This window comes from Bufo gargarizans, chromosome 5 (genome assembly GCF_014858855.1).
Source record: "Bufo gargarizans isolate SCDJY-AF-19 chromosome 5, ASM1485885v1, whole genome shotgun sequence".
Classification (NCBI taxonomy): domain Eukaryota; kingdom Metazoa; phylum Chordata; class Amphibia; order Anura; family Bufonidae; genus Bufo; species Bufo gargarizans.
In genome coordinates, this window is record NC_058084.1 from 452,648,039 (window position 1) to 452,667,530 (window position 19,492).

The 19,492-nt window shown below is 47.3% G+C and overlaps 1 protein-coding gene across 1 annotated transcript in view; it reads left to right on the forward strand.

Annotated features, from left to right (window-relative positions):
• The window catches only part of ABCB1 (ATP binding cassette subfamily B member 1), a 73,584-nt gene that overhangs the window by 40,453 nt on the left and 13,639 nt on the right, over positions 1–19,492 (forward strand). Inside the window, exons 12-22 of the mRNA XM_044295578.1 lie at positions 44–169; positions 543–746; positions 2,332–2,502; positions 2,655–2,816; positions 3,832–3,958; positions 4,504–4,517; positions 4,581–4,727; positions 6,730–6,831; positions 7,679–7,756; positions 8,827–8,910; positions 9,604–9,807. Coding sequence (XP_044151513.1) covers positions 44–169; positions 543–746; positions 2,332–2,502; positions 2,655–2,816; positions 3,832–3,958; positions 4,504–4,517; positions 4,581–4,727; positions 6,730–6,831; positions 7,679–7,756; positions 8,827–8,910; positions 9,604–9,807 — 1,419 coding nt within the window. The remainder of the gene's footprint in view (positions 1–43; positions 170–542; positions 747–2,331; positions 2,503–2,654; positions 2,817–3,831; positions 3,959–4,503; positions 4,518–4,580; positions 4,728–6,729; positions 6,832–7,678; positions 7,757–8,826; positions 8,911–9,603; positions 9,808–19,492) is intronic.

Consider the following 19,492-nt stretch of genomic DNA (forward strand, 5'->3'; position numbering starts at 1 on the left):
TATGTGACATGTCTGATGAGCATTATTATATTTGTCATTGAAGGTTTTGAAAGGTTTGAACCTTACGGTTCCCAGTGGTCAGACGGTGGCTCTTGTGGGGAGCAGCGGTTGTGGAAAAAGCACAACGGTCCAGCTCATTCAAAGATTTTATGACCCAGGAGAAGGCACGGTAAGATGGCTTATTGTCTCCTTCCGAGGAATCAGTGGAGAGTGGACCCTCATAGTAGGGAGCACAAACTGACTTTTCCTGCCGACCCCCTCTTAGTCATGGATAGCTTTTCACTGTCTTATTTTATTTATTTTATGCACTTATATAGCGCTACTATATTCCGCAGCGCTTTACAGACATTAGCATCCAACTGTCCCCAATGGGGCTCACAATCTAAGGTCCCTATCAGTATGTCTTTGGAGTGTGGGAGGAAACCCACGCAGACACGGGGAGAACATACAAACTCCATGCAGATGTTGCCCTTGGTCGGATTTGAACCTAGGACCCCAGCGCTGCAAGGCACCAGTGCTAACCACTAAGCTTCTTCTCATAGATCACTATTGATGGGCAAGATATTCGTAATCTGAACATCAGATACTTAAGAGAGATGATTGGAGTGGTGAGCCAAGAGCCCATCCTGTTTGGTACCACTATAGCTGAGAATATCCGCTATGGCCGGGAGGATGTAACCATGGAGGAAATTGTACAAGCCACTAAGGAAGCCAACGCCTACAACTTCATCATGAAGCTTCCAGATGTAAGGTCTAATTTGTTATGTTTCTCTAGGTATAGTGTTTTTGTGCAGTTAATCAATCAGTCTTTTTGGCTTGATGATCAGCCTTCTATCATGATACCAGTTGTTGAGACTTTCCTAATGAAGGCAACAGCTATATGCCCTGTTATCGCATATGGACATTATAGGGGGAAGCTCGGGACCCCCTCATGAGCCTCCTGATGCATCTATCATGGGCTATTAAGGAATACCTGTAATCACGATTTAGGACTTTCTTGTCCCGTCGACAAGACTTTCCTGGATAACGGAAACCAGACCTGATCCGTTCTGCTTGCCCATAGATCTCTATTATGACGGATCAAAACGGAATTCCTCTAAAGGTTTCCGTTTTGAATTCCATCTTACAATTCCGCTATTTTCCATTATAACCATGTTAACGGAATTCGTAACGCTGATGTGAACCTGCCCTTACCCAGGACGGTAACTGCTTCACAATGATGTCTTTTTATCTTCTTAGAGGTTCGGCATAAGTCAGAAAAAGGACTTTGATTGTTGTATTGAAATCCATTTCATGAGTCAAGAGGGAGGAGCCAAATCTTGGAAGAGTCACCCTGGCTCGATTGATGTCCCACGGGCCAGGTGCATCATCACAGGCCACAGTATGCATATGGAGCTGAGGCCAGTGTCACTACTCACCTCTGACTGCCACTGAATGTGGTTCATGATGACGTTCCTAGCTTCTGGGATGTTAATCAAACTAAATTAGGGGACCGTTTAGCATGAATCCTCCAAGAGCGGCTCCCCCCCTATGACTCCTGAAACGGATCACTATACAGCAATCAAACTGTTTTACGCTGAATCTCTAAGAAGATGATAGAATGTCATTATGCTGCCATCGTTCTGGATGCAGGTTGGTGGCAGGACCCTAAATTGTGATTACAGGTTCCCTTTAAAGGGGTTTTCAAGACTGATCCAATGGTTAGTATCTTAACGGTGGGGGTCTGACTCCCAGGACCCCCGCCGTTCATCTGTTTGAAAGGGTACCGGCGCTCGCAGTAGCTCTGCGGCTTTCTTGCAGATTTCCCTAGGCCAAGTGACGACACATTCATCGGTCACAAGGCCTAGACGCAGCGATACCAAGCGCAACCGCTATACAATGGACGGTGCTGTGCTTGGTAAGCTCCGAGAAGGCCATGGTGCTTACAGGAGTGCCAGTGTCTTCTCAACCAGCTGATCGGTGGCGGTTGGACCTCCACCGATTAGATACCGATGACCTATCCAGAGGATCATCAGTTGAAAAGTGTTGGAAAATCCCTTTAAGATGGTTACGTTCATTAAAAGATGTATCTACTTGACACAACCCTGTTAAGATTTGATACATGACAGTCTGATAAATCCAACTAAATTTTTCTGGGAACTCATGTTTGGTGACAACGAGACCCATCGATCTCCCTGATAAAGATAATCAAGACACAAAATTCAAGTAAAGCTCACCCATGGGTAATTATGTTGCATTTGCAGAGGGCCTACTGCGAATCTGTCGTCCAAGGACATATTTGCCAAACATTGCTATATTTGCTACATTGAACATGATTTTATGTATTTTCAGAAATTTGACACTCTTGTGGGAGAGAGAGGAGCTCAGCTCAGTGGAGGTCAGAAGCAGAGAATCGCAATTGCCAGGGCCCTGGTTCGGAACCCCAAAATTCTTCTTCTAGATGAAGCCACATCTGCTCTGGACATGGAGAGTGAAGCTGTTGTTCAGGCAGCTCTGGATAAGGTATTTAATACATTACAGATTACTCCACCTTATAATGCCTTCATTGTGTTGTGGAGCCACTGTGCCTAATATTTAAACACAGTTTTCTCACCCATTTTATTCTCAGGGTTACCAACCATTCACCGCTTTTCACTTTTTTACTTCTTATGTAGGCTAGAGAAGGCCGGACCACCATCGTCATTGCTCACCGATTGTCAACCATCCGGAACGCTGACACAATTGCTGGATTTTATGAAGGTGTCATATCTGAGCAAGGATCCCATGCAGAACTCATGAAAAAAGAGGGAATTTACTATAAGCTTGTCACAATGCAGGTTAGTGGAACGTTAATGGAACGTTAGGAACTAATTAGGTGCTGATTGCAGTACAGTATAGGGAGCTATGAAGGGTTTCAGCATCTGTCAGCAGGTTTGTACCTATGAAACTGGCTGACCTGTTACATGTGCACTTTGGCAGCTGAAGGCATCTGTGTTGGTCCCATGTTCATATGTGCTCTCATTGCTGAGAAAAATGAAGTTTTAATATATGCAAATGAGCCTCTAGGAGCAACGGGGGCGTTGCCGTTACACATAGAGGTTCTTTCTGCAACTGCTGCACTTTCTCTCCATTTTGATCAACAGAGCGAGGTGTGATTTCACTGCCTGGCCCTGTCAATCAAAGTGCAGCAGTTGCAGAGAGGGCAGAGCCTGTAGGTGTAACAGCAACGCCCCGGTTGCTCCTAAAGCCTAATTTGCATATATTAAACTTCTTTTATCTTAGCAATGCGGGCACATATGAACATGGGACCAATACAGATGCCTTCAGCTGCCAAGCGCACATGTAACAGGTCAGCCAGTTTCATAGGTACAAAACTGCTGACAGATGCCCCTTAAGGTTTTTGACTTAAATAAAGGGGGTTGTCCTACTATAGACATTTACAGCCACCTTGCTCCAGATCTCCACCAGATGAGGTAGTCATTGGCCACTACATCCAATAGATAAATAAATGATGGCGTGAGTGATTGGTTGGTTAGTCCTCACTAGTTCTGAGAACAGTGGTCCCCCCTTCCTATCCTTGGTGATTGCCACGTACACATGTAGTCTGCTATACCTATATCTCATGTAGACATCAATGGAGAGTTACTTCACATGCATGACCACCACTTGGTTGACAAGACAATGGGCACCTTCATTCTGAGGTTGTTGGAAGTACCAACAGCAAGACCCCCACCAATCAGTAGCCAAATTAATATCCTATAAATGTATTGTGGTAGATGACAGATATTCGGCCTCCCGATCTCGATGTGGTAAGTTAACGACATGTACACTTTTATTCTTTGTCACCATTAGACAATCAACACCGAGGAAGATGATGGAAGCCAAGTGGAGGACACCGCCAATGAAAAAAGCAACTATTATGCAAACCACACCGAAACCAAGATATCATTGAAGAGGAAATTAAGTCGTCCTCAACAGTGTCAAGACACCTGAAGAAGAAGAGAAGAAAGAGGAAGAATGGAGAAGATCAAGAGGTAGCGAGTGCCATACTCACCATACATGTAAAAGAAACGATTCGGCAGAATTCAGACGGGCTCCATAAGACCTTATAGCCCTTTTTATTTCTAAGAATGCAGGGAGGTTGCATAATATACTTCTTCTGTACCCAATTGACCCTTCAGAGGGGCGTATAGTTGTGCACCCTAGCCTGGCAGTGATGGGGCATATGTCCGCTGTGTCTAAAATGAAATGCCTCTTATTACTGTATCAGAGAAGAGAAATAGCCGTCAACCAAATGCTCTCCGCGGGCCGTCAATACAACAGTGAGATCTGGTGGATAAACATACACATTACACTCCTGTAAACTAAAACGTACCAAGCATTTCACATACTAATTTTATAGACTTGTATTTATGCGTTGTATGCAAGTCGGCACTCATATCATAAAGGAAAGACCGCCACTCACTTCATTGCAATATGCTGTATATTTATTAGTCACATTCTATTGCAAATGATTCTTTTCAGCTAAGAAGCCTTGTGTAATTTGTATTTATGATATGTGGTGGCACCACTTATCGATATCGTTCGCTTCCCTATTTCAGGTCACAGATGTGAAGCCAGTCTCTTTTTTCAAAATCATGAGGTTGAACAAACCTGAATGGCCGTACTTTGTTGTTGGGATCATTTGTGCCGCTATAAATGGAGCTACACAACCAGCCTTTGCCATTATATTCTCTAAGATTATTGCGGTAAGTATATAACTATGGGTCAGGACGTAACGATTGTGCATCACTACAATTTACTTTGCACCAAGTCTCTTAGTACAGCACAATTCCCATAATCAAGAGACCTTGGAAGTAAGGTATATTTGCTAGACCAGCAAGACTTGACCATTATGTACTGGACACTTACCTCTCGTGTGATAAAAACTAATCTCAGTCCCTCTTTGTTGTAGCATATTAGATGGATTATAACCTGTGTCTTCCTCCTTTTCCCTCAGCGAGATCTCGCGCCGACGCGATAACTTCCTCGGCCGGGAATGCGCACTACGATGCCCATTGCTGGCACGGCATCACAGTAGCTTATGCGCATGCCCCGACCAAGAAAGGCAGCGCGTAGGCGCGGGATCTCGTTGAGGGGGAGAGAAGTCAGATGGGCGGGCAGAGGAAGAGGGTGGGCGGGGATAAGAGCCGAAGAGGCAGAGCTGCCTGGGCTCCAACGCGGTGGACGCCGCCCTGGGCACTTGCGAGCCCTCATTTACATATGCATCAAAGTTCGTTTTTGGCAGTTTTAAAAGTCCACAAAAGCATATAAAGGTACCGTTTTAATCATCTGTGTTGCGGCTACAGCGATATGGGAACTGTTAAAAAGGGGTAAATGTGCTTATAGACTCCCTTTAACTTAATCCCTACACCCTCTGAACTGTTCTTCCTGTGACTAGCTGTCCCTTTTATAGGGAACAGTATCAGCACCATCTAGTGGTGACTAGTGTGTCTACATGTGATGGGATTTACAGCTTTACATATTACATTGCATTACAGTTTAGCACATTTATTAACCCTATACTGTGCTTTTGCAGAGTCTTGCGACCGTTAGGAGCAGGACACTGCAGACGTTTCTGAACCTTAAAGGGGTTGTGTCATCTCAGACTTTGATGGCATATCACTGAGATATGCCATCAAAGTCAGATGCAGGTCCCACTTCTGAGACCCGCACCTGGCAAATTCACACCCAAATTTGTCTAAAATTTTGAAGTGATCACCTATCCTCTGGATAGGCCATCACTAGCTTATTTGCGGACGTCCGGCATAGCGGGATACAAAAACTGACAACAGACCAATGGAACATTAGGACAGGATTGATCTTTATAAAAAATAAATAATTGGAGCCCTTTTCTGATAAGAATGTGGCTTAAAGGGGTATTCCAGTAGGTAAAAGTTATCTTTTATTCACAGGATAGGGGATAACTATCAGATTGGTGGGGGTACTATTACTGGGACCCACACCGATCACAAGAATGGGGGCCCTGTACTCCCTGCCGGCCCCAAGCTGCTTCCCTGAAATGACCGGAACCGTGCGGCTGCTCCCTTCATTTCTTTAGGAGTTTCAGGAGATATCCTGTGGATAGGGGATAACTTTTACCTACCGGAATACCCCTTTAAATAAGTGTTTATGACCTAATTTAGAGATAAAGTTTATTAGATGACCTCAGAAAGTGAAAGTACCAGTCACACATCAAGACAAACAGTTAACCCTTTGTGAAAAGAAAAGTTGAATATTTTTAATAAAGACCAATTGAAAAAAATTTTTTTGTTTTGCCCAAAATGAGTAAAATGCAATAAAAAAAATTGCCTCTGAAGTGTACATAGCTTTAAATTTATATCCTTACTCTGCTTGGCTTAAGGCTTGTTTTACATTTGCGGCAAACATCTCCGGCAGGGGAGCACTGCCGGGTGCTAACTGGCATCTGCCAGCCCTATTCACTACAATGGGGACTGGCGAGCTCTGGCTGCAACCCGGCAAACAGGACGAGAAGTGGGGGGCGGATGATAATTGCTGCATGCAGCGGTATTTGTCCGGCCGCTTCTTGGCATATTTGCCAGTTTGCAGCCGGATTGCCGCTGGTCCCGATTATAGTGAATGGGGCCGGACAGTGAAGCATTTTTTGCATCCGGCAGTGTCTGCCGGATTTCTATATCACTAGTGTGAAGCAGGCCTAAATCGGTAATAATCTTTTTTCTTTCCTTGTAGGTCTTTGCCGGCGCGGAGGATGAGATAAGATCCAAAAGCGACATGTTTTCTTTGATATTTTTGGGACTGGGAGGCGTCTCTTTTGTGACTTTTTTCCTCCAGGTAATTGTGCTTCATTTCACAGCTCATCTCTTATACCTGCAGGACAAGTTGAATATCCTTCCAAATGCTTAGAATTTTTTTTTTTATCTTATTTTCTTTTCAAAATTCAGCTGGTCGCCCTTGGAAACTGACAGCAGAGTGTGTCCATGTTGTTGTCAGACATGTAACCAAGCAGCAAAAAAACTGAGCTCCCGCAGTGCACAGCTCGCTAATAGTGGGAAACCAGTAGAATTCAGAATTTTGCTTTAGACAGGAATGGAGAACAGGAGCTGAAAGTCATGACACATGACAATACTAAAAATCAGTCCAGAATTTAAAGGGGTTTTCCAGGTTTACAGTGGTGTTTAACAGATTTGTTGATGTGGTTGCTTTACTCATGTACATCTTTCCCATTTTTTTTAATTTGGACTCTCCTCTGGTCTGTTCCCATCCTGTATGTAGCACTTCCTGTTGCCGTATCCAACCAAACCCATGATGCACTTCTCCTTCCTCTGCCACACCTCCAGCACCGCCCCTAACAACACCCAGCGAGTTTATAGCTCCTCCCACACAGCTAGTCACATAGACACGCCCCTACCCATGGACATAACATCACAGGAAACAAGAAACAGCTGCATGGACATGGTCATGTGACCTCAATCCAGGACGGGAGATAGAAGCAATAATGGTAAAAGTAATACATTACAAAATTACCGCCACCTTTATAAATTATTATTTTATAGGGTGTTGATGCAAACCGGAAAACCCCTTTAACTATGAAATGCTGCAATTTTCTCTCCATTACATGAAATCTCCATACTGGGAGCATGTGGTCATATCCTGATATCTTCTATCCCTCTTGTTACAGGGGTTCACGTTTGGAAAGGCGGGAGAGATTCTGACCACGAGACTCCGGCTGATGACCTTCAAATCGATGTTAAGACAGGTATGCTAACTGCATTTTGGACATTGTCTCATCTTGGGGACGTGTCGCTAGGATATGCTCCCAATGTCTCATAGGAGCGGGTCCAGGAGGTAGAACTTAGAACTGAGCCTGCAAAGTGACAGAGGATGCACTGCGCATGCCAGCCGCCCCTCCATTCATTTCTATTGGAGCTCCAAAAATAGGAGAGGGCTGGCTCGGCTATTTCCGTAAGCCCCATAGAAGTGAATGGAGCCGTGGACACGCTTGCGCAGTGCACTTACCATTCATTTCAATGAGACTTCCAAAAATAGCTGAGTGTGCTGCTCTGCATTTTTCGGTACTCCCATAGAAATGAATGTAGGGTGGCCGTGCAAGCGCGGTGCATCCTCCGTCACTTTGTGGGCTCCATTCTAAGTATAGGTGTGTGTCCCACACCTATCAGACATTGAAGGCACATCCTAGCGATACACCCCTATTGTCCATGATGAGACAACTCCTTTAAATCGGAGGGCGGTCCTAAGACCCTCTAGAGCTTATGGGGATGTGTTGTGTAAGGTAGAATACCCCTTTAAAAAGTAATGTATACCATTTAAAATGCCTTTACACTATTTACTGTTATGTGTAATTTTTCAGGATGTGCATACTAATCAATAAGTGTTATCCAGATATGATTCCAACCTTTTGGTTACCGTGGGCTTAGCGAGTCCAGGAATTCCCCCCCAAACCCACCCAACAGCCATCCCCATCACCACCAAGCCACGGTTAGTCATACTGTCACAGCAATGCTCATAGCTCCGCCTCAATCCAGGGCGCAGATTCCTGTACGCTGCCACCTGCTGATAGGGAAGGGTACTGCTTGAAGTAACGTCTTATACACCCCTGTCGTCTATAAATAGCAGCCTAAATATTCCTAGAGCACCTAGATAAGGGATTCCTAACCCCTAATTAAAATGTCAACTCCCATGGATCCCCTTTTCCTATTCTCGGTCTAGAGCTGTGTAATGCGTTGCCCAATCTACCGTACTCTGTGTCCGGGATATGCTGATTGCTATTCCTGAAGAATTCTTCTCTTTTTGTCTTTGATATTTCAGGAGATTGGCTGGTATGACGACAAGAAGAATAGCACCGGAGCCTTAACTACACGACTGGCCACCGATGCATCCCAAGTTCAGGGGGTAAGCGTTTATGCTCGTCTTTTCCCATAATTATACCTAAAACGGTCTTCTCCTGACCTGTCTGTTTTAGGAACAACTTGCATTCACGTTGTAATATAAATTCTGGAGCGTCTTCTCATATAGCTCTTTGTTGTGCTGTTCCTTTATTATTCCTGTTAGAAGTTTAATAATAAATTGCTAGCCGTGAAGGGTGGAGGGATCCCTGCACAGTCTAACATTATCCAATCAGTGCTTTTAGCGTCAGACTGTGCAGGGACACACTCCCAACTGGTAACACCCAGCTGGACTTCCATTGCTGGTAACTCAATCAGAAACTTCTAGTAGGAATAATAAAGGAATGGCACAACACAGAGACATAGGAATAGATGCTCCAGAAGTGTTACTACTACGCGGGGGATGCAAGTGGTTAGTAAAACAGACATGTTAGTAGAGGGGACGGGTGATCTGTAAGAGGACGGCACCACAGTGGAGCTTTACCTTGGACTGAATGGACCTATGTCCATGCTAGGGATCGTGGTGTGGGGCCCCATTCCAGGGATTGCTATGGGACACCTTTGGGTTATGGCCCAGGTGCCCTCCCACTGACCATATGAAAAGGAACAAGTTTTCCCTGCGGTTCTGACGGCTGCAGGCTCTGCTCAAGTCTTCACCTATAGCCATGGCCAGTTTATGAGATGTTTGTCTGTATTGCAGGCCACCGGGTCCAGACTGGCCATTATGGCTCAGAACATTGCAAACCTGGGCACTGCCACCATTATATCCTTCATCTACGGATGGCAGCTAACCCTCCTTATCCTGGCAATAGTACCCATCATTGCAGTGTCTGCGCTGCTTCAAATGAAAGCATTTACTGGACATGCCAAGAAGGACAAAAAGGAGCTTGAAGCCGCTGGAAAGGTGAGTTCCAGGATGTCCGCTGTGACGTGTGCAGCCTGTGTAGACTTTATATCACTTCCATTCATCTTAAAGGGGACGAGCATGTGGATTTCTGCAACCTCCATTCTGCAACAAATCTGTGTGTGAGCATATTGTACTTTTATAGGGGTTTTCTGAGACTTTTATACTGATAATCTATACTCTGAATAGGTCATCAGTATCTGATTGGTGGGGGTTCGACACCCAGGACCCCCACCGATTAACTGTTTGAGAAGGAATCGGTGCACCGCAGTCTTCTCGCAGCTCACCAAGCACAGCGCCATCTAATGTATAGTGGCTGTGATTGGTATTACAGCCCAGCCCCATTTACTCAAATAGAACTGAGTTGCGTCTAGGCCATGGGTGCGCAACCTTTTTTTGGTCTTGGGGCCGCGAAAAAAAAAGTTAATCAGTGCTTGTTTGCATCTGCCTATTACACAGGCTAATGCAAAGTGACTGGGGTGGAATGATCGCTACCACAGTCATTCCTCCCTCATTCACTTCTATTGATTATCGGTAGCCAATCCCTGATTACACGGTGAGATGGTCTGACGATAATTGTACATCTTTCATCCTGATAAAATATACAAATCAGCCGACAAACGAGTGATCCCTTGTTTATCAGCTGATCAGGGGCACGATTATACCGGCCAGATATCAGGAATGAGCGCGACTATGAACACCTGTTCCCAGTAATTGCCCTGAATATCGTGCCGTGTAACAGGGGCTTAGAGATTTCCTGGTAAAAAATGATTATTAACACGTTCCTACAGCACGGGCCTGAAACAGAAGATTCGTACTCTCCTGCTCCCGCTGCCTCCATCTTCCGGTCCCCGTGCTGTTTACATCCGGTTGGATATGGGCATAGTCACACGCACCTCTCCAGCCAGTGACTGGCCTCAGTGGTGATGTGGCCACAAGCAGCGTGTCACCGCTAAAGTCAGTCATTTGCTGGAGAGGTGCTCCGGGACCGGAGGATGGAGACAGCGAATGCAGCACGGAGCAGGAATCTTCTGTGTCAGGGACAACGCTGCAGGAACTGGTTAAAAATCATTTTAACTTGGAAGCTCCTTTAAGTGGCGACATTTCCTTCCTGCCTCCTATTGACAAATGAGCGCTTTACTTCACTGCAGAGGCCGGCGCTCACTGGTTATTACCGCCTCCTGCCCCCAGTTATACTATAGGTGCCCTGCAATAACCAGTAAGCACTTTCCCTGAGGGTTCACGCACAAAGACATTTTTTTAGTCCGCATCTGAGACGTGTTTTTTGTTTTTTTTGCTCGGATGCGTACCTATTCACTTCAACGGGGCCGCAGAATGCAGAACATGCCTGGTTGGTGTCCTGCGGACCAAAAGATAAGGCACGGTCGTGTGTACGAAGCCTCACTAGCTGGGAAAGCACTTATTGGTTAACCCTTTAATGACCAGTCCTGAAAAGGCCTTAATGACCAGTCACTTTTTTTGTGGTTTAGCGCACGGGGTTCAAACACTTGTAACTTTTTTATTTTTTGGACGACCAAAATAACTTTCACAGCTTTTTATTACATAACACAGGGCTTTTTAATATATTATTTTAGTTTTATTAGGGGGAAAGTGTACAATTCTCTTCTTTTTTTTTTTTTAAGTCATTTTTATTCAAACTATATCTCATTATTTAAATATGCAAATTATTATAATTAGTTCCCTATATCTGTTGGCTCGTTTTTATTATACAATATGTATAGTTTCACATGAATGGGGTGATAATTGTAATGGTTTTGGTTGGTGTGGGAGGTTTTTTTCTTTTATGTATTTTACTATTCTTTTTTTAAACTTATTTTCTTAATATATTTCTGCTACAAAAAGACCTTTGGGGGACACTAACTTTTTATTTATTTATTTTTTTTGCACATTTTCCTTTTTTTTTCTTTTATTTGTATTTTATTTATTTTGTAGCTTTAAATTTTTTATCATCCCTTTTAATTTAGTTTTTTTTATATATTTTTGCCACAGAATATAACAGTGAACAATTTTATTTTGCACTTTTCCTTTTTATAGTTTTCTTACCTTTTCTCTTTCTTTTTCAGCACTGTATGTCCCCCAAGAAGTCTTTAAAAGTGTGGGACTAGTTTTTTTTTGGCACTTTTATCTGTATTTTTTGTACAGTATATTTTCTTCCAATAGACAGCTATACAGCCAGATGGTGGACAGCCACACTCCCTCAGCGCTGCTCTGTGGCACCCTTTTTCTTGTCTGGTATCGTGCAGGCAAATCTGACATCTCTTACCAATTCCACTTCTCACTTGCTCTGCTGCAACGCTTCAGATGTCCATGCTCGGACTCTGCTCTGGTGATTTGTCTCCTGATCATCATTACCAGGGTGACTGCCTCACTTTATCCTAGTCAAGGACCTTGCTCCACAACGGGTCTGCAGCCTGTGCTCCCGGGCCCGGTCTGTGGCTCAGGCTTCAGCACATCCCTGGCATAGGGCAGTGCTCCACTTTGATATCTGTGAGTCTCGTGCACCTTTGCTAGTCTTTATGCTGCTGCATCCCTCTTCTGGCGCCCCCCTAGCAGAGGATACACATGACATCCCAGCATGGCTGTTCCACATTCTGCAGGAAACACTCTTCTGGTTCTGTTACCTGGATGAAGGAGCAAGTGCAGCAAAGCATAGTGCTCACTCGTCCTCAGCTGAGTGCCTTAACACGCGGTATGCACTGCGCAATATGCCATTATCAGGTGCTTATGAGGGGATGCCTACTGTCCTTCAAATTGGGTGACATACTGGATATGTCACTGCTTATCACTACAAGGGGGCTGCCAATTTTGTCACTGAGCTCCCTGCATGAAGCTGAGCATAAGTCCCATCAGCGGTGCTACATCTAGTGGCCAAACTGTGGCATTGCATCCAGGCCATCATTATCTTCCAGCGACAGAGCAGTGCAGCATTGTAACCGCAACTCAGCTTAGGACCTCAGAGGAGCGAGGCTTTGTACAGGGCAGAGCTGGTGAGGCTCTGCAGTCCTCTGCCACCTAAACTTCACAGCGCGCCACTCGCCTGTGTGAGGAGAAGGCAGAAGCGCTGATACACTGCTTCTATCCAGAGGATAACACACTAGGTAATCCATTCCCCAAAATGTAGGCTTTGATATTGCAGCTCTGAGGAGGACATCTTCCTGTCCACTACCCTGTCAAGCAGCAGTACCTGGACAGAAAATAGAATGCCACAAACTACGCTGGAATTCTTCTGGCAGTGCCAGGTTACCAAACTGGGAATATTACTGTGACGAAACCAACCTCGCCACAGTGTTTTGGAGGGGGCTGTTTGCCAGCCTCCTGCCCCAGGATTACGGCCCTTTGAGATACTTTTGCTAACTTTTAAACCCCTGAACCTATTCGAGTGAATTTTGGATGGGTTTGTCCCCAAGTTATACTGGTTGGGTTGATGTGGGTTATGTGTATGTACAATGTAGGCTCACAAAGTTGTGGCAATTTATGAGAGGTGTAACTTTTCAGCTTAGGAGATAGTTGGGTAGATACAGAGATTGACTCAATTGTCTCCTAGACAGAGGGGAGGAATATGCTGGGTGTGTTTCTATTGTCCCATTGTGTGTTTAAATGGTGATTTCTGTCCTGTTGTCTCCACATGTGTATTGGCGATTTCACTTTGTCCTGAGAGATAATTGGATTGCTCCTCGGGTGTCTCCAGGGCAGAGAGGAGGAAACCATGATGCATTGTGGGGATGTGTTGTGTCTGTATCCTGAATTGCTACATATCTGTCCTGCGTCGCAGTCTCCCTTCTGGTCCCCTAGGGGCGTGAACGATTGGTTGCTGTACTTACATTGTATGTGTTGTAAAATATTGATTGGTTGTACTTCAAAACCCTGTGGGCAGTACTATGTTTGTGGTTTGTGAATAAAAGAGGCTGTACGTGCAAGTACAGTCAGAAGCTGCTTTTATACCTTCATGAAGTCTTGGCTCATGTTTGGGGAATGCGATAACTACACTCTTGGGGATTGCTATATCACAATACTCCCGAGTATAAGCTCTTGTAAGAGCTTGTTCCTGGTTCCTGTCTCTGCATTTAGGAGAGGTTCACCCACTGGAGCCTGGAGCCTTGTCGTAGGTCCAGGGTGGGTAGGAGACGGCGAGACCTCCACCAAGCTTCGGCGGTTCGTGGGGTCTGCAGTGCTGACGGTGTCAAGTGGAGTGCTTGGAGTCCTCGGAAAGCACTAGGAGCATCTATCGACGGAGGTACCCGGTCGGGTTCTAGGCGTTCCGTTACATTGGTGGCAAGCAGTGGGATGGCGTCCTAGTGTGAGGAGAAGCAGCTCAGAGACACCGTTCGTGGAGTAAATTGAGGGCAACGCTAGTATCCGTACAGCGCCCCTGGCTACAGCAGGATGGAATCGGGTAGTCTTCGGACAGCGTTCTATGACGAGGAGGAGGCAGCCGCGGACTACAGGGATGCAGACAGAAAGGAAGTCTGGTATGATGCCCTGGAAAATGCCCAGCGGCGGCGAGGTGAGAGTCTCCCCAGTGAGGAGCAGCAGTTGCGGATGCGAGTGGCCCTGCGAATGCCCCTTCTGGGAGAGAAGCCCCTGGATGAGTGGGTGACAGAACTGGAGAGCCTGGTATGGAAGGAGCGTTGGCTAGACAACGCCTACCAGGCACTCTGGTGGGAGGTGATTCGGCACTCCCCCTGGATGGCTGAGCACGACAGACCCGAGGGTGGGGATTATGATGGCCCTGGCCTGTTGTTTGAGGCCTTCGCAGAACCGGAGTTTGGAGATGCTGGAGAGTCCCGGTTCTGGGATATCTTTGACCACAGGGAGGCTATGCATGATTGGGCTACAGCGAGAGAGGTGAGACAAGACCTGGCATCTCTAGTGTCAAAAGAGTGGGAGCTGGAGCAGGATTACCAATACCTATTCAGCTCCATTCGGTCCCAATATACACTGCCAGAGAGCTGGGTGGCAGTCCCAGACCTACAACCCTACAGCTGGGAAGACCCGACTGAAGTATCCCCTGCTTCAATACCAGCTACAGAGGTAGGGGACCTCATAGACTGGTCCTGGGGGGAAACCCATATGGCAGGTGGAGATGGGACCGAGATCTCTCCACCGGCCCTACAGGGATGCTGGGCAGTCGGCCCAGATCCCCAACGGCAGTCGGAGTTTCAGGGAGTAGGGACAGTTGGTCCTGCTCCCCAGCGGCAGTATGTTTTGCAGGGAGAGGAGAGCATCGTCTCCATTCCCCAGCGGCAGTGTGCTTTGAAGGGAGAGGAGACAACCGGTCTCTCTCCCCAACCACAGGGGGACAGCACCCCTAACTCCAATGGTGCAGATGGGACCGCAGTCTCTGCACCAGACCTACCGGGATGCTGGCCGGCCGGTACAGAGTCCCCACCAACCCCGCAGGAATGCCAGGAGGAGGAGGTAAGCGATCCCTCCTCTCCACAGCTGATCCGCGACAAGGTCCTGGGGGTAGGATTCCCTGACCCCATCCCAGCGGAAGAGCTCCTCTATCCTCTTCTCCAGAGGCTGACTTCCCACAGGCTTCCCCAGCGGAAGAGCTGGCATCTGGGCAGAACACAGTTGGCCTCTGCCCTCCCCTATCCTCTTCGCCAGAGCCGGACTTCCCACAGGCTACCCCAGCGGAAGAGCTGGCATCTGGGCAGAGCGCAGTCGGCCTCTGCCCTCCCCTATCCTCTTCTCCAGAGGCTGACTCCCCACTGGCTACCCCAGCGGAAGAGCTGGCATCGGGGCAGAGCGCAGTCGGCCTCTGCCCACCAAGTACCTACAGCTCCAAGCTAGAGAACACCAATGAAGCAAGGAGTCGCAGATGCCCACTCAACAGCTGGGGACATACAGAACAGAGCCAGGCCCCAAGATTCAACAGGTCCAGTATTGGGTTGTGGTTGGACTGCCAGACTAACTCAGGTACTGACCGTGAGGTCAGGTATCTGGTTAGTCTTCCCTGGGAGGAGGAGATGTGTGACAAAACCAACCTTGCCACTGTGTTTTGGAGGGGGCTGTTTGCCAGCCTCCTGCCCCAGGATTACGGCCCTTTGAGATACTTTTGCTAACTTTTAAACAACTGAACCTATTTGAGTGAATTTTGGATGGGTTTGTCCCCAAGTTATACTGGTTGGGTTGATGTGGGTTATGTGTATGTACAATGTAGGCTCACAAAGTTGTGGCAATTTATGAGAGGTGTAACTTTTCAGCTTAGGAGATAGTTGGTTAGATACAGAGATTGACTCAATTGTCTCCTAGAAAGAGGGGAGGAATATGCTGGGTGTGTTTCTATTGTCCCATTGTGCCATTGTGTGTTTAAATGGTGATTTCTGTCCTGTTGTCTCCACATGTGTATTGGCGATTTCCCTTTGTCCTGAGAGATAATTGGATTGCTCCTCGGGTGTCTCTAGGGCAGAGGGGAGGAGGCCATGATGCATTGTGGGGATGTGTCATATCTGTCCTGTGTCGCAGTCTCCCTTCTGGTCCACTAGGGGCGTGAACGATTGGTTGCTGTACTTACATTGTATGTGTTGTAGTGTATTGATTGGTTGGTTGTATTTCAAAACCCTGTGGGCAGTACTATGTTCGTGGTTTGTGAATAAAAGAGGCTGTACCTGCAAGTACAGTCAGAGATGCTGCTTTTAAACCTTCATGAAGTCTTGGCTCATGTTTGGGGAATGCGATAACTACACTCTTGGGGATTGCTATACCACAATACTCCCCTGAGTATAAGCTCTTGTAAGAGCTTGTTCCTGGTTCCTGTCTCTGCATTTAGGAGAGGTTCACCCACTGGAGCCTTGTCGTAGGTCCAGGGTGGGTAGGAGACGGCGAGACCTCCACCAAGCTGCGGCGGTTCGTGGGGTCTGCAGTGCTGACGGTGTCAAGTGGAGTGCTTGGAGTCCTCTGGAAGCACTAGGAGCATCTATCGACGGAGGTACCTGGTCGGGGTGCTAGGCGTTCCGTAACGATTACATACTGTGATTTTGTAAAATTTGCGAAAACTTAAAGGCAACCTGTCAACATTCCCGACATGTCTTGTCTTGCATTCCACATATGCAGCGTGCCGGTCCGCAGGGGTACAACACGTGAGGTTCACACAGTGGCGGATCCAGGGGGGGGGCAACGGGGCAATTGCCCCCCCCCCCAAGCTGGCGGCGGCGGGGCACATGGAGATGAGCGCTTCCATTGTGAAAGGGCTCATCTCCATAGTCATCTGTATCGCCGTCCTCAGGACAGCGATACAGATGACTGTGCTGAGGCAGGGGAGGGAGAGGCGTGTCCCTTTCCCTTCCTCTGATAGGCTGCCGGCACTAGGCCGGCAGCCTATCAGAGGCCGGCGCAGGAGGCGCGATGACATCATCGCGCCGCCTTAGCCATACAGCGCGGGACACAGGCCGGAAGAGGCCTGCATCGCATCGCTGACATGGAGGTAAGTATGTGTTTTTTTTGTTTTTTTTTTATATATACAATACTTTTACTGGCACATGGGGGGGCTGTTATTGCTGGCACATGGGGGGGGCTGTTATTGCTGGCACATGGAGGGGGCTGTTATTGCTGGCACATGGGGGGGGCTGTTATTACTGGCACATGGGTGGGGCTGTTATTACTGGCACGAGGGGGGGGGGGCTGTTATTGCTGGCACATGAGGGGGGGGCTGTTATTGCTGGCACATGAGGGGGGGCTGTTATTGCTGGCACATGGGGGGGCTGTTATTACTGGCACATGGGGGGGGCTGTTATTGCTGGCACATGGGGGGGCTGTTATTGCTGGCACATGGGGGCTGGTATTAATACTGGCACATGGGGGGGCTGTTATTAATACTGGCACATGGGGGGCTGTTATTAATACTGGCACATGGGGGGCTGTTATTAATACTGGCATATGGGGGGCTGTTATTAATACTGGCACATGGGGGGCTGTTATTAATACTGGCACATGGGGGGTTGTTATTAATACTGGCACATGGGGGGCTGTTATTAATACTGGCACATGGGGGGCTGTTAATACTGGCACATGATTGGGGGGTTGCTCTTGTTACTGGAACATTATTGGGGGCACTATAGGGGCATCTACTGAGGCCACAAAGAAGGGATATTTTATATGGGCGCTCTGTACAGTACAATTTTATACTGGGACACATTATGGTGGGTACTATGGGGAAGGGGGGAGAGGAGTACTATGGGGTCATCTACGGGGGGCACTAAGAAGGGGCATTTTATACTGGTACATTATGGGGGGCACTAGGAGGAAGGAGGGTGTGGAGCACTATGGGGGCATTTACTGGGGGCACTATATAGGGGTATTTTATACTGGCACATTATGGGGGCACTATGGGGACATTAGCTCACCTGGGGCATTACAAGGGGGTATGTTTTGCACATTATAAGGAGAATTATTTCTACTGGGGGGGCATTATGGTGGGCTTTATTACACCCCCATGGTATGACCCACTAGTAGCAGCACCAGACTCTCCCTGCTCTGCTATCCCTCTGCCCCTTCTCCAAATCCTTATTATGAAATCTTTCTCATTAGGATAAAACACAACATCAGCTCCACCGAGCCCCCGGCCAAAGTGTGGAAGTGGTGTCCGAGATCCCCAAGGGCCAAGCCAAGTAATTGTAAGTTTTCATGTGGAATATGTTTGTTATACACATATAGCATACACTGTGCCACACAATATACAGTATACTGTACCTCTACACTATGGAGTCTGTTCTATAAGCACCATTGTTTTGTGGCGGCGGACAGAAAATAATCTGGAAGTGCCCCTCCCGAGACCAGGCTCTGGATCCGCCACTGGGTTCACGGTGGGCCAGAATGTACATACAGTTCATCGGTTACTCACGGTTTAGCAGACGCCTCCCTGGGCCAGCAGTGCAGTGAAGGGGAGAACAGCACTGGATTCTCCGGGTCACACTCTATTACAGGGGACACCAGCCATATGGTGATTGAGGTGCCCTTGATGATGAATAGGTGCTGAGTGCTTGTGCGGCTGGGCCAATGGTTCAAGTAATGTTGTGACGCCAGCACCTTGGTGGTGCAAAATGTTGATAGTGGTAGTGGTGTGGAGTTAGAAGAATGAGGCAGGTTTAAATCCAACTGGGAACTTTACTATAACCAGGTTCTTGATAACCATCTACATCCAGTAATAAAACAGTCTCTGATACACATGCAAGTAGGATGTGATAAATCCTAGTAACAGGCTGTGCTGGAGGTAATGTGTCAGGCTAGGGTGTTGTAAGTTATGTACTCACTGAGAAAACGGCTCTTGGCCTTGCTTCAGTCTTAGTTGAGGTAGTCCCAATCAGTTATGGTCAGATCGCAGTGTTTGCCAGTGAACACATGCGGGCTGCCATCTTTAGTGAGGTAGACTAAGCCCTTACCTGTGCCTGTGCCGCGAGCCGGTCTGAAATCAAATGCGGTCACTGTGAGCAGTCAGTTCCAAGAACAGCCTGATGAAGGCCCCCGGCGGCTGTTCTCGGAACCGCCTGCTCCCGGTGACCGCATTTGATTTCAGACCGGCTCACGGCACAGGCACAGGTAAGGGCTGACCTGTGCATCGCCGGACGGGTAAGTCTACCTTACTAAAGATGGCAGCCCGCATGTGTTCGCTGGTGAACACTGCGAACTGGCCATCACTGGTCCCAATCTTAATCTTCTACAC